The sequence below is a fragment of the Saccharomyces paradoxus genome, chromosome IX (genome assembly GCF_002079055.1).
Source record: "Saccharomyces paradoxus chromosome IX, complete sequence".
NCBI lineage: Eukaryota > Fungi > Ascomycota > Saccharomycetes > Saccharomycetales > Saccharomycetaceae > Saccharomyces > Saccharomyces paradoxus.
The window spans coordinates 288,764-301,113 of NC_047495.1; the positions used below are offsets into that span (position 1 = coordinate 288,764).

At 37.5% G+C, this 12,350-nt stretch overlaps 4 protein-coding genes and 1 non-coding gene across 5 annotated transcripts; all 5 read right to left on the reverse strand.

Annotated features, from left to right (window-relative positions):
* Positions 1-151: 151 nt before the first annotated feature.
* SSM4 (E3 ubiquitin-protein ligase SSM4) lies at positions 152-4,120 on the reverse strand (the record flags this gene model as incomplete). Its single annotated transcript, XM_033911122.1, has 1 exon — positions 152-4,120. The coding sequence occupies one exon, from the start codon at positions 4,118-4,120 to the stop codon at positions 152-154; it is 3,969 nt and encodes a 1,322-aa protein (XP_033767013.1).
* A 219-nt stretch (positions 4,121-4,339) lies between these two features.
* SPAR_Itrna6K lies at positions 4,340-4,412 on the reverse strand. The gene has a single exon. It is a non-coding gene; the product is annotated as a tRNA-Lys (tRNA).
* A 594-nt stretch (positions 4,413-5,006) lies between these two features.
* EMA17 (Ema17p) lies at positions 5,007-5,648 on the reverse strand (the record flags this gene model as incomplete). Its single annotated transcript, XM_033911123.1, has 2 exons — positions 5,007-5,224; positions 5,552-5,648. The coding sequence occupies 2 exons, from the start codon at positions 5,646-5,648 to the stop codon at positions 5,007-5,009; spliced, it is 315 nt and encodes a 104-aa protein (XP_033767014.1).
* Positions 5,649-8,068: 2,420 nt separating this feature from the next.
* EMC5 (Emc5p) lies at positions 8,069-8,494 on the reverse strand (the record flags this gene model as incomplete). The annotated part of the gene is made up of 1 exon (XM_033911124.1): positions 8,069-8,494. One exon carries the CDS (start codon positions 8,492-8,494, stop codon positions 8,069-8,071), a length of 426 nt encoding a protein of 141 aa, XP_033767015.1.
* Positions 8,495-8,852: 358 nt separating this feature from the next.
* Positions 8,853-12,317, reverse strand: IRR1 (cohesin subunit IRR1; the record flags this gene model as incomplete). Its single annotated transcript, XM_033911125.1, has 1 exon — positions 8,853-12,317. One exon carries the CDS (start codon positions 12,315-12,317, stop codon positions 8,853-8,855), a length of 3,465 nt encoding a protein of 1,154 aa, XP_033767016.1.
* Positions 12,318-12,350: the final 33 nt, after the last annotated feature.

Here is a 12,350-nt window from a genome sequence, read left to right on the forward strand (position 1 = left end):
AATAGTAGATTCATTTTTATAGCATGTTTTACAAAAATTATTTTTCTATAATTCCAACAGTAAGAAATGACATAGTAGAAAACGTATAACTTAATGCAGATATATACGTAGATATGCTAGCATTTACTTCAATAGGTAAGGAAAAAACGCTTCAATTTTCATCAGGCAAATTTTCTAAAGCTCTACCCTTAGTGTAAACTTCGTCCTTTACGTTTTGTACAGTACTCTTGAACCATTTGATAAATAGCACTGTTGCCTGGAAAAAGAACGTAAATGACTCTAATGCAATCAGCAGTCCAAAATAAATGTGTTCCATCCTGGTCCATGTGGGGAACGATTCATTAAGCGATAAAGCGAAACTTCTGGACCCATGGCTAATATCGATAATTTGCTTAATAGGAACATCGCGCAAAAATACTAAGGATAAGGTAATAATCGGCAAGACATATATCGCCATGTGTAGGAAACCTTGTTTGAACAGTTCTAACGCCATAGTTTTCAAGAAATTCAGTTTACTAGTGTTCCTATTTCTGAAAAACAGTTTCAATGATTTGAATCCGGTTCCGAAATTGACCATCGATGAAATGATCCAAATGACAAATAACAAATTCTCGTCATATTTAAACCATTTGGAATTACCAATAGTGTATGAAGAAGTACCAAACATTATAATGGTGATGTAATTGTAACAAGCTAATATACCATCAGTTAAGACGACCCATGAGACCATAGTTCTAATAACCGCAACCACGATAGCTATAAACACCATCAGGTTATATTTCACCAACATACTATCAAATACGCTGTTGAAGATGGCCATAAAAATACCCTGACCCTCTTCCACATTATTGATATTATTAACAGGAGCGTTGTTGATGTCTCTCTCTGGTATATCGTGTTCAACTTCCTCTACTTCGTTTTCGTCAACGGTATGTTCATCAAGAGTGTTTTGGCCTTCTGTGAAATGAAGAATATCCTTAGCAATCTTGGACAAACAAACAGATCCGACACAAACATAATAAATGTTCAAATAGGAATAACTAATGTCAGAGAGCTCCTTCCATGCAACGTAAACCTTGTTTCTTTCACCCAATAGTAGTTTTACAACCGGAAGAAAGCCGAAACTGCAAACAAAGTTTATTAGAGCTTGACTAGCAAATGTAACACCGAGCATTAAAATGGAAGCAAATAACCAAACCAGGGCAAGCAAAGTCATGTATCGTAAACGGAAATCTGGAGGGACGTAAACGATATAATATTGATCATACTCCGTGTTTTGTTCATCCAAATAACCAAATTCACCTGCGGCACGTTTGTTCCTCTCTTTAATTCTCTCCAAATCTAATGGTTTCAACAGTTTATCATTCTTTGTAACGGGGACAAACATTGTTTGAACATAATTTCTGGATACTATGTCGGAAGAAGGAACACGCATTAAAACACCATCTGGAACAAAATAAGCATGAACGTCACGAACTTGTCCAAACAATTCCTCTGCTTGTTCTAAAGTTTTTGGTTTAGTGAAAAGTTCTTGGTTTGACCATTCTGCATTCTTGGCAGCAACGTACTTGTAAAACAAATTGCGGTAAACGATATGGCCCCTCTCAGTGGGGGTGTCTTTACCTAAGATGAAGGATGACAAACGTAATTTTCTTGAGCACAATCTGAAAATTGTTTTCCAATACCTTTCCAACAAGGGTTTGACGTAAGAGCTGGATTCCAGAATTCTCTTTGTAAAATACAATATCAGCAAAATTGCATTGAACTTCCATGAAACAATTGATGTTGGTTTATAAGCTTCAGGAACGGATAATAAGTTCGATTTGAGCACAAATGGGAAGAAAAATCTGGTATGGAAACCAAACCCTAAGACAATAAAAATCGCATAAATAAACATGGATAAGCATAATCTTGATAATTGAATACCCATCGGATGGATTAAACTATCGTGTAAAATCTTAATATTAGGATCTTCTGGAGATCTAATAAAGAATAGAACACCCGGTCTAATAATATTTTTTCTAATCATTCCGATGTATTTGGCAAACCAATACATGTATAGAGTACCAATTGTCCAGTATACGAAAAGGGAAAATGGAGGCCAGATTGCGCATATTGAAGGAACCCAAAGCATTTGAGTATTCGATGCCAGTATTGGGCAAAACAATGAGAAATCTAGCATCACACCTGCTAGGATAGGAAATCCAGCCAATTCAATGAAAAATAATGTGAACACTTTAAAAGTGCATTTGAGCGCGAATAGAATTTGGAAAATCAGCCTTCTGGTGGGGTTGCTCATTCCATTCTCACGACCATAACCCCTCGAAACAAGGTTGGATGAAGCGCAAACAATACTGACTGAGGTTAAATATGTCGTTAGAGCGGGTAAAGCACGGATGAAAATTGAGTGTTTCATGGTGTTTTGAGTGTAGCCGTTGTAAAGGTAAATGATGTAATGAACTAAGTGGCTTGAGATCCAACTCATTGTGACATCTACTTTAGGAACTAGCTTTGTCAGCCCATTGTAAGCTATATGAGTACCTGAGAAGTAGTAAAGATTAGACAAACCGCGCAAAATAACCTTAAATATACCAAAATAAATTTTTAGCAAACCGAAGCCAATAAAAGTTGGAAACAAATAGGAAATTGCCATGTATAAAGCAGTGAAAACTACAGCAATTATGAAATAGGCAATAACGTTCAACAATTTCAATTTGAGGTTAATCACTAGAGGGCCTTGGCCTTGATCGTCCCCGTTAGCTTGTGCTGGTGCCACACCAACAGCTGCACCGAAGTCTTGTTCATCTTGATCGACATTGCCAGCTCTGTTTTGGGCAGGTGGTGGAATGAAAACGGGAGCATTGGGTCTGTTTATGGCGTTCTGTTGAGCAGCAATTAGATCATCAAATTCATTTTGAGCACGACGATTTGCCCACATGTCCATCGGATTGGGATCTATATGATCACGGTAATCCGCCTCCTCTTCTGGTTGTTGCTGTTGCTGTTGTCCTTCTCCTTCTTCATCTTCTTCGTGGTCATTTGAAGACCCTGGTCCAATCCGTGATGAATCATCTCCTGATGGTAAACTACCGTCAGAGTCATTGTTCTCATGCTCTTCCGTAGCCTCATCATGATCCAATTCGTCAACATGGCGTAGATTTTCAAAATTCCGATGTTCATTAGCATCCTGAAGTGGAACGTTATCATTTCTAGGATTATTGACATTGTTATTGTTATCAGCAGCTACGGCCGGCATGCCCAGTCTATCATGGCCTTGTTCCTGACGGTTTTCATCATGAGCTCTCATTTCCCTCGCCAAGTATTCAACCATTCTATCATCCATCATGGGGAATCTTTCCTTCAGACGTGATTTCAAGTCCTTGGGAGAAAATCTTGGACCTATCTTATGGAAAACCATCTTACTGAAAACATCTTCTCTTACTATCATATCGTATTGAAAGTACAATGCTATATGTAGTATTACTATCATAATAAACTGCAAAGACGTGAATGAATGGTTCTGTAGGAGTTGGTAAAAAATTGCCCTAGTGGTTAATTCTGGAGTCGTTGACTGATCATAGCCATAGATCAAACTCTTTACGAAATCACCAGGATAAGGGGATGACCCATCTAGCATCATGGTGTATAATTTTCCAAACATGTTCCATACCAGAGGAACACCGATAATATATAGTACAGCGGCCAAACCAATCGTTAAAGCCAAACGAGCTTTTTCAAAAAATGTTAAGATACTCTTGGATAGTAATAAGGAAAAGGGTATCTTTTCGGGCATATTTTCTGCATAGATCGTTTTGAATTGAATGGGATAGTGACAAATGTCACATTTAACATCCGCGCCAGGTTTTGAAATGTCTATATTTTTCGAAGCTACCCATTCCAGCAGACAGGATTCATGCATGTATTTAATTGAGCCCCTGCACTTACAAGGATGGAAAAGAGGATTGTCTTCAGTAGCCTCTCCACGACAAATACGGCAAGTGGCACCTGTTGGCACCTCATCGTTGAAGGTGGGGGTATCTGCTTCTTCGTTTGCCACCTCATGCACTTCATGCACTTCATCTCTTAACCCGGAGACATTAACGTCAGAATCACCATCCATGACTTTCACACTTCTAGTCTTTTTGATTCAAGTATTCGTAGTCTTGACTAAAAAACTGTTCTTGAAATGAGTAATTAAGCACTTTTCCTTAACCTAATCCTGTGGCTCCATAGATCTGTCATGATCATCTTTTCAATATCCTCAATCGATGCGTTTTCAATCAGTTTCCGTCCCCAATGATTTAATTTTTCTATTGAGTTAAAAAAACGCAAAAAAGAAAGCCCTGTAGGGGGCTCGAACCCCTAACCTTATGATTAAGAGTCATACGCGCTACCGATTGCGCCAACAAGGCTCTTATTGCTGTTTCTGTTGTATCTCAAAATGAGGTACGTCAGCATTACTAGATTTACCAGCCTAGACATAAAACATGTATGAAACACGTACGAAACAATAGTTCTGAGAATTGAGTGAATAATTAGATAATTGTTGGGATTCCATTATTACTAAAGGCTATAATTAGGCATACAGAATATACTAGAAGTTCTCCTCGAGATATTGGAATCCACAAAAGGGAATCTGAGATTTGGGTGAATAGTTAGATAATTGTTGGGATTCCATTGTTACTAAAGACTATAATTAGGTATACAGAATATACTAGAAGTTCTCCTCGAGGATATAGGAATCCACAAAAGGGAATCGATAGTTCTACATAGTGTTATTACCTTATCTTCTTTCCTTTTATATGTTGTCATTCATTATCCTATTACATTATCAATCCTTGCATTTCAGCTTCCATTAGATTGGATGACTGTTTCTCAATCTTTATGCCATCCTCTTGCACCGCATGTGATAATATAATACTAAATAGATGATATTAGAATTTCATTCCAACAGATTTAGTCTGTTTTAATAAACGCAACAGTACCATATGTAGTTAATTTTAAAGTTAAATTATGGCCTCTTCGCTCGCTGATTTCTTTTCATCGGTGGAAGTTCTATCACCCGTTTCTAGTGGGCCATTATGTAAGTAATACTCTTTGAATACATGAGCCGTCATTAAATGGATTAACGCAACAATAACTCCCATTTGTATGGCAAGCGATGAATAATCTCTATGACCTGGTTTCGCCGTTCCAGGAACGTTTATACCCTGATTACTCATTTCTGTTATAAAATAGGCCAGTTGAATAATTAAGTTAGAAGTGGTTAGAGAAACATAAAATAGGAAAAAATACATCCAATTTTTATATTTGAACCACTTGGGGTATTTCTTTCTCGTATTGCAACGAGAACATCTTATCTTCGTACATCTTGGCGGTACTAGATTAATCTTATTTCTATATGCTCTTTCCACCCACACAGCAAATCCCTAAATGGAAACGATCACTGAATATGCTATGAACCAGTTTATACTATTATCATATGTCAAAAATTTAAATCGGAAAAATGGTAGACAAGAAAATTGAAGCATTTTTGTGATGAAAATCAAACGCATTGCTTTGATAGTAAATCTAATGGCCAACGGCGGCAATATAGCATCCTTATTAGGAGCAGGAATCGTGCTTTTGTCTTCTTTGATATTTTGCATAATTGCGCTACCGATTATCTCGAGGATGGAAATATTCAACAGAGACACTTTAAGTAAAAAGGGTCCTTCTTTTTATATAATTTATTCTCGGCAGTGAAAAAAGTTGTTCCAGCTTCAACTTTTTTCCGTTGAAATAGTAAGCAGCGGAAGCTGATCTATTCTCCACGAAATACGCTATTCGCAGTTTGAGCAAAAAAGTGAAAAGTAATTTTTTGAGATCTTGATGCATAAGATTTGCTTTAGCAAAAAGGATTCATGTATGCATTCATAATATTAAAAACAATTCCCTGTCTAACGTATTAATGATCCTTGTTTTATGCCAGTATATTCTGTATGCCTAATAATAGAGCCTTTATCAACAGCTGAATCCTAACCATTACCTCAGTATTTACCTACTTCTGAACATCACGGTCCATCATTCTACGTCAATGAATTGATTGAACGGCACCAGTTGGAATTGCCGTGATAAGCCAGCGTGCTGCACCTGAATTATTTACGAGCTGAAAAAACACGCCCTCAGGCATAAAAACTCAATGGAAAAGTGCCAACAAAATAAAAAAGATTTGCTTTTTAAGTAGGCCTACTGGGAATACTCTAGCAATTGGACCCGTCAGTAAATTAGAGGAAGTATACGCCTAAAAACACAAAGTCGTATTTAACTAGGTTACCTATATTATCGCAAGGCATTCGAAGATGAAGACATACACCAATGCAAATAATGAGGACTGTTGCATCGAAAAGATGCTGAGTGGTGTAGGAAAAGCAATAACATTGACGATGCAAGATTATGTAGAACGCATTGTTGCCCTACTTCCAATGACAATGTTGGTTGCGCCATATAGAAACGTGTTAGGAAGAAATTCCGCAGTTGATTGCAGCTTTGGCGCTGTACTCACACCCCGTATAATGGCCAGTAAATTTCCAAACGTATGGTGAATTCATCTAATCCACGTCAAGTTGTTTTACAAGTATGCAGTACCGGTGCTACTGTTGCATCCGCAGCCGTGACCTGCTGGATAGTTGTCAATTGGTTGTTTAAGAAGAAAATATTGCGTGCTGGTGGTGTCAAGGGTTTCTCTCACTAGCAGCAGCCGTGGTTATTAGGACGGTCACCGGATGGGTTTACGGTGATACGAGTTTTCTCTATAGACCTGAACGAATCAGCATATAGCAAGCCATTGCCACAGCATTGGATAACATCGCATACAACACAGCTGCGGGGGTGTGTGGTGGTTGGTTAGTCAATTGGTTATTTGGTTAGTCAATTGGTTATTTGGGCAGATAATAGGGCATGTTCCCGTTATAGCTTGCACTGCCTCATTGGGGTTGGCACTAGTTGCTGGAATAATTAATGGAAAGGTTAACAGCAATACAAATGGTTTTTCGACGACCAAAATGAATTAGCAAATGGCAATCTTTTGTATTAGGGCTAATTATTATAACCGATGTTGCCATTTTGTCTATTTTCGGCGGAGGACTGGTAGTTTGCTTATGTGGTGGTGGAATAAGCTATGCTGCTGTCATTGTAACTGTTGTTACCACAAATGCAGGTCTCGTGATTACTGAGGTGATCAAGGGAAGAGTTATTGGTCATTCATCACAATCAAATGCAGAAAAGACTGTGAACAATAAAACACTCGAGCCGAGTGGTATATTATTTTAGTCAGGTCCATGATGGTGGTAAATTGTTTAAATATGGTTAGCACGGTAGCAAACCGGTGCTAATCTGTGTCACTTAGGTTATTTCTGCAGACAATAATAATTATAATAAACGCATATATGATGTCATAACTGCCTTCATGCTGCGCCTTACAACTAGTATGGGTGTTCAAGTGGTTGTAGAGCCATTACTTGTTCCTCAAATTACAGAATCTATCACCAATAAAGGCAATTCCCGTACCCCAGGATGATTTGAACAGTTTTTACTTCCGCTAACATGAGGATGAATATCGTACCTATACCATGTAAACTGGAAATAGAAAACATACCGAACGGTTATCTATCAGAGTGTTAGCCCTCAACCCGAGACTCTCGGTAATATTGAATAGAAGATTCTACCACTAAATTTAGTTTGTATCTATGTATTTTAATAACAAACTATTCGACGAAGCCGCAAAAGATACTATTCGCCCCGTAATCCTTTTGAAACCACTCAAGCGTATGACTTACGTTATGGAGCACAGGATCCACTTGCATTATTGGTGATTCTATAGCTTCCTATTCCTCTATGAAAGGTGTCTGTATTGGTGTCAATATAAGAGGTACCCTGGTCACGTGAAGCCCTAATTTGCGCAATTACGATGTTCGAGTAGATTTGCTACCGAATTTATGCTCAAAATCCAGCTAACTCTCGTATTAGATCTTGATATGTATATATTTATGAAATTATAAGTTCTAGCTCTAGTCATTCAGTACATTATTCATTTTTCCTTTTTTTCAGTATTAGAGGCCCATTCCCTGGAGACTTTCCTCTTTGCGTGGACGTCAACAAAGCTTGGACTAAATATGATCTCACCATTGGGGTTGCTCCCTATCAAGTTATCCACGTTGGTGGCTTTATTCAATGCGATTTCCTTTAGATAGTTTCCTTGGGATATTATCATCCCATCATTACTCTCAATTGGCAAGTATTGTAATTTCTCGAACGAAGTGAACACCGCAAGAACGAACAGTAGCAACCCCGCATATGTTTCGTACTCGATATCTTTAGGTAACCTGCTGATTACACCTTGTGCATTATTAAGCGAGTTAAGCTTTAATAGGTGATGAAACTCATAACTTGAGAAACCAGAATGAAATAACACCAATGCAGAGACTGTGTAAAGAAGCTTGGAAACAAACGACATTTCCTGATAATTTCCTTCTCTTTTCCTGATGGGTCTTTATCGCGACTGCTTTTTCACTACTTGGTTAAGATGCATAATAACTATCTTGGTTGACTTCACTTTATATTCAAATAGATTTTTCTGGACTGCGTTTACTTCGCGAGTTTTCCTAGAGAAAAAAGGCGTTCTGGTGACAATTGGATGGGCATGGAAAACACATAGCCGAATGTCAGTCAGCAAATATAAAGTAATGTGAGGGGCTATTTGAGATATTGATAATGATTAAAAAGGTGCTAACGAAGCTATATATGTCAAAAGGGGAGATGTGAAATATATTATGGATGACTGCAAAAGAACAATAAGTTCCGTGTTTTTTTTCTTAATCTTGTGTCATTGCGTCGCTGTTATCTATAGCATCTACCACGGTAGGATGTTCCTCAATTGGTGCTAATTCTGAGTTATCTTGCGAACTTTCTTCAATAGGTTCTAGATCGTTTGTCATCGGAATATCTGAATCATTTTTTTCAATGTTTGCATGGTCGGTTTCTCGTTCACTGTTTGGTTGCAAAGGAAGATCCTTTTCCTTCTGTGTTTGATTTGATTTTGCTTTCTGTTTATTCTTTTCGTTAGATTCTGGACTTTCCATTATGGTATCATCTACAATTTTTTTGAACAATGGGCCAAGCTTTTCCTTGTTTAGTGCCATACGGGAAGCAAATCGCTCATCTAGAATATTCAATTTCATCAGCCCCTTCAATTTAACTGTGAATAAAAGAAATTCAGTTTCAATGTTGTTGAAAAAACCCGTTTCCGGTAAATCATTTAGGTTAGCGTCTTCATCTGCTACCCTCTCTAATTGGACGTCAATTTGTTTAGCGAAAAGACTCTCTAAATATAAAAATACTTCCAAAAGCACCTTGGATGCATTATCGTGAAGGTAAAAAGGAAATTGCTCGCTCATACTGTACTTCCATGATGTAGCGTCTGCAGGCAATTTGAGCTCAAAAACTTTTATTGCAACGATTATATCCATTAATGAAGTGGAAGCTGACCATTTTAAGTAAAACAAGCTGTTTATATTTTCAGATGTTTCGTTTATAGCCGCCAAAGAAGTAACAAGTGTGTTTAAACGACCTATTATAGCGGCTATGGGTTTCCAAACTGATCTAAGATTTTTTGGAGTAGAATTCTCATGATCTGTTACTTTCTCTATTATTTCTCTCCATTTTTCCAAATTCCATGTTGCTAATAGCACTAGTATTTTAAAGTTTATTTCTTGAGCGGTACTGTCATCAAAACTTTGAAATATTATAGGGATACGAGAAACAAAATTGTTCAAAAATAGTTGCAATAGTTCTTCATCAACCTCGATTGGGTAGTCTCTGCCAAGGATTGTCAGTTTATTGATGTATAGTTCATATAAAGAACAAGTTAAATCTTTGTAGTCATCCCTGGAATTATTTGGCTCCATTTTTTCTTCCAGAAATTTTTTTAAATGAATTGTCAATGTTGTTATTTGGTTGAGCAGTTTTTCTTGCAATTCTTTTTTCTCGAAATGATGGATATGATGGATAAACTTAGCAAATATATCGTATTTCATATCCACTTTTGAGTCCCCGATTGTAGAATCCATAAATGCCTTGACAGTTTTGTCGGTAATTTTTTTCAATTCTGTTTCATACCCAATAGATATCCAATCATCCAGAGAGAATGTCATAAAACTCTCCAGAAGCGGACACAAAATATCTGCGGATTCGATGGATGTGGCGTTTAATAGATCATAGAATAGAGGCAAAACTATTTCCTTAACGCTGTCCTTGGTTTGGATTTTTGGGTTGTTAGAGCCTGCACACAGACCATGAAATACGTTGAGATATAAAATGGTGCTATTTCTGTCAATGGGAAACAATGGAGTAATGTCCAATTCTTCATCGTCGACATCATCATTGTCATTATTATTATCAGTCGAGTTTTGCAAAGTCTGGATCAGTTCATTTGACTCAGTATCAGAGATCAGCAGATTGCAAATAGTTTTCAAATGAGTGGAAATGTAAGGAGACAAAAACTCTGCCGCTTGTGTTAGCATACGGATTTTTGTCCTTGAATCGACTTCGGCGGAATCCTTTAAGTGATAAATTAAAGAGTCATTTAGAATCTTGGTAAATATACCAACTTGAACAACGGACCCAACTTCTAGTCCGTCGACTTCTTTGGGTAAGTCCTCATGTGTCTTGATGAATTCCTCGAATTTCTCATTTATTACTCTTGCTAAGAACTTGGCCACCGTAGATAGGAACTTGGATCTTCTATTGAATGAGGATGTTCTGAATGGGTCAAACTCTTCATCAAACATTAAACTAGAAATGATAAGGATCTCAGAATCATCTAAGTATCCTAATGATGACGCCTCCGTTAGAACTTGGATACTGTGGATCCTGACATCAAGATTAACGTCACGGATTGCCACCTCCAGGATCTTAGTTTTGAAACGTTCAAATACTTGACGGATAGCGGAATTATCAGTGGATTTACTGTTATGATTTTGAATTATTAGATGCGGTAAAATCTTGGTGACCTGTAATCTGACTGATACAGAATTATCGCTCAATAACCAGCCAAAATACTTTAAAAATGTAACCTTGAGAAAATATTCAGGATAGTTTTTAATCCAAATGGATAAATGCAGCATGGATTCTGAACGAATCAAATCAGACACGTCCTTATACCTGTGAACAAAACATAATTTGATTATATTATCAATAATACTCTCAATAACGACTTTGCTACCATGAGTTTCGGCGATAGTACTCTCTAGTTTCTCTAAAGTTTTCCTATTAGGCCTCTTTTTTTTTTCTTCAAGCGATAGCTGTCTTGTTAACTTTGCCAAATAATTCTTTTCCAAATTAACAGCCTGTTGAGTCAAGTAGTCTTGGAAAAGGTATAATGTTAGTGTTGAAATGTATCTGAAGCATCTGATCTTGCAAACAGAAAAGGAAGACAGCCAAGTCAACAAATCCAAGACAAGGTTACCAGTAACTATTTGAGTATCATCTTCATCCGATTCCACGTATAGCAGCTGTAAGTCATTTGCCACTTCCAACAATTTAGTCATGAATTCCGCGAAATTTTGATAAAGGGGTCCCATTCTAAAGTTTTTCCTCTTTTTGTTTTCCTTACTTACCAAGAGATAAAATTCGTGTAGTTTCTGTCTTTGGAAAAGTAACTGAATTTCACCAATCGTTTCGTTAGAAGATTCATTACTGTGAACGTCATGGTCTTCGACACGAGCAACAGAGCCACAACAATTCAATAGCAAATTGATAAATTCTTGCAAAAATTTATCTCTATTTTCAGTATAAGTTTCCAACCATTCTCGCAACAATTCTTCAATGGAAACGTCCTCTGAAGTGGATAGTATCTCAAACAATTCTGTAGGTTGGAAATCCTTCGCAATTTCTAAGTATTGATCCTGATCTTTTTTAGAGCGGTGATAAACGGGAGCATGAGATGCCGCCGACTTCTGAGTAGAGGTAGGTTTTTTCTTTTGTCTTTTACTACTGGTATTTGATGCTGATTTAGATTTTCTCTTTCTAGACTTCCTCTTCGCGGTAGCGGTATCTACGTAGTCATCATCATCTTGGTCTTCGTAGTCATCCTCACTGCTACTTTCTTCACTCTCACCATTGTCTTCTTCTTCTTCTTCTTCCTCTTCACGTTGAGCTTTGGCAGTGATCTTATCAGATTCTACGTGTTGCACGCTGGTATTTTGCTCATCATCGGAACCTTCTTCCTCAGTGGCCTGAGATTTTGTCCTTATTCTGGTAGACCGACGCACAGCAGCCATGTTATCTTCGTTTGAGCTCTCGTTCTCAGGTCA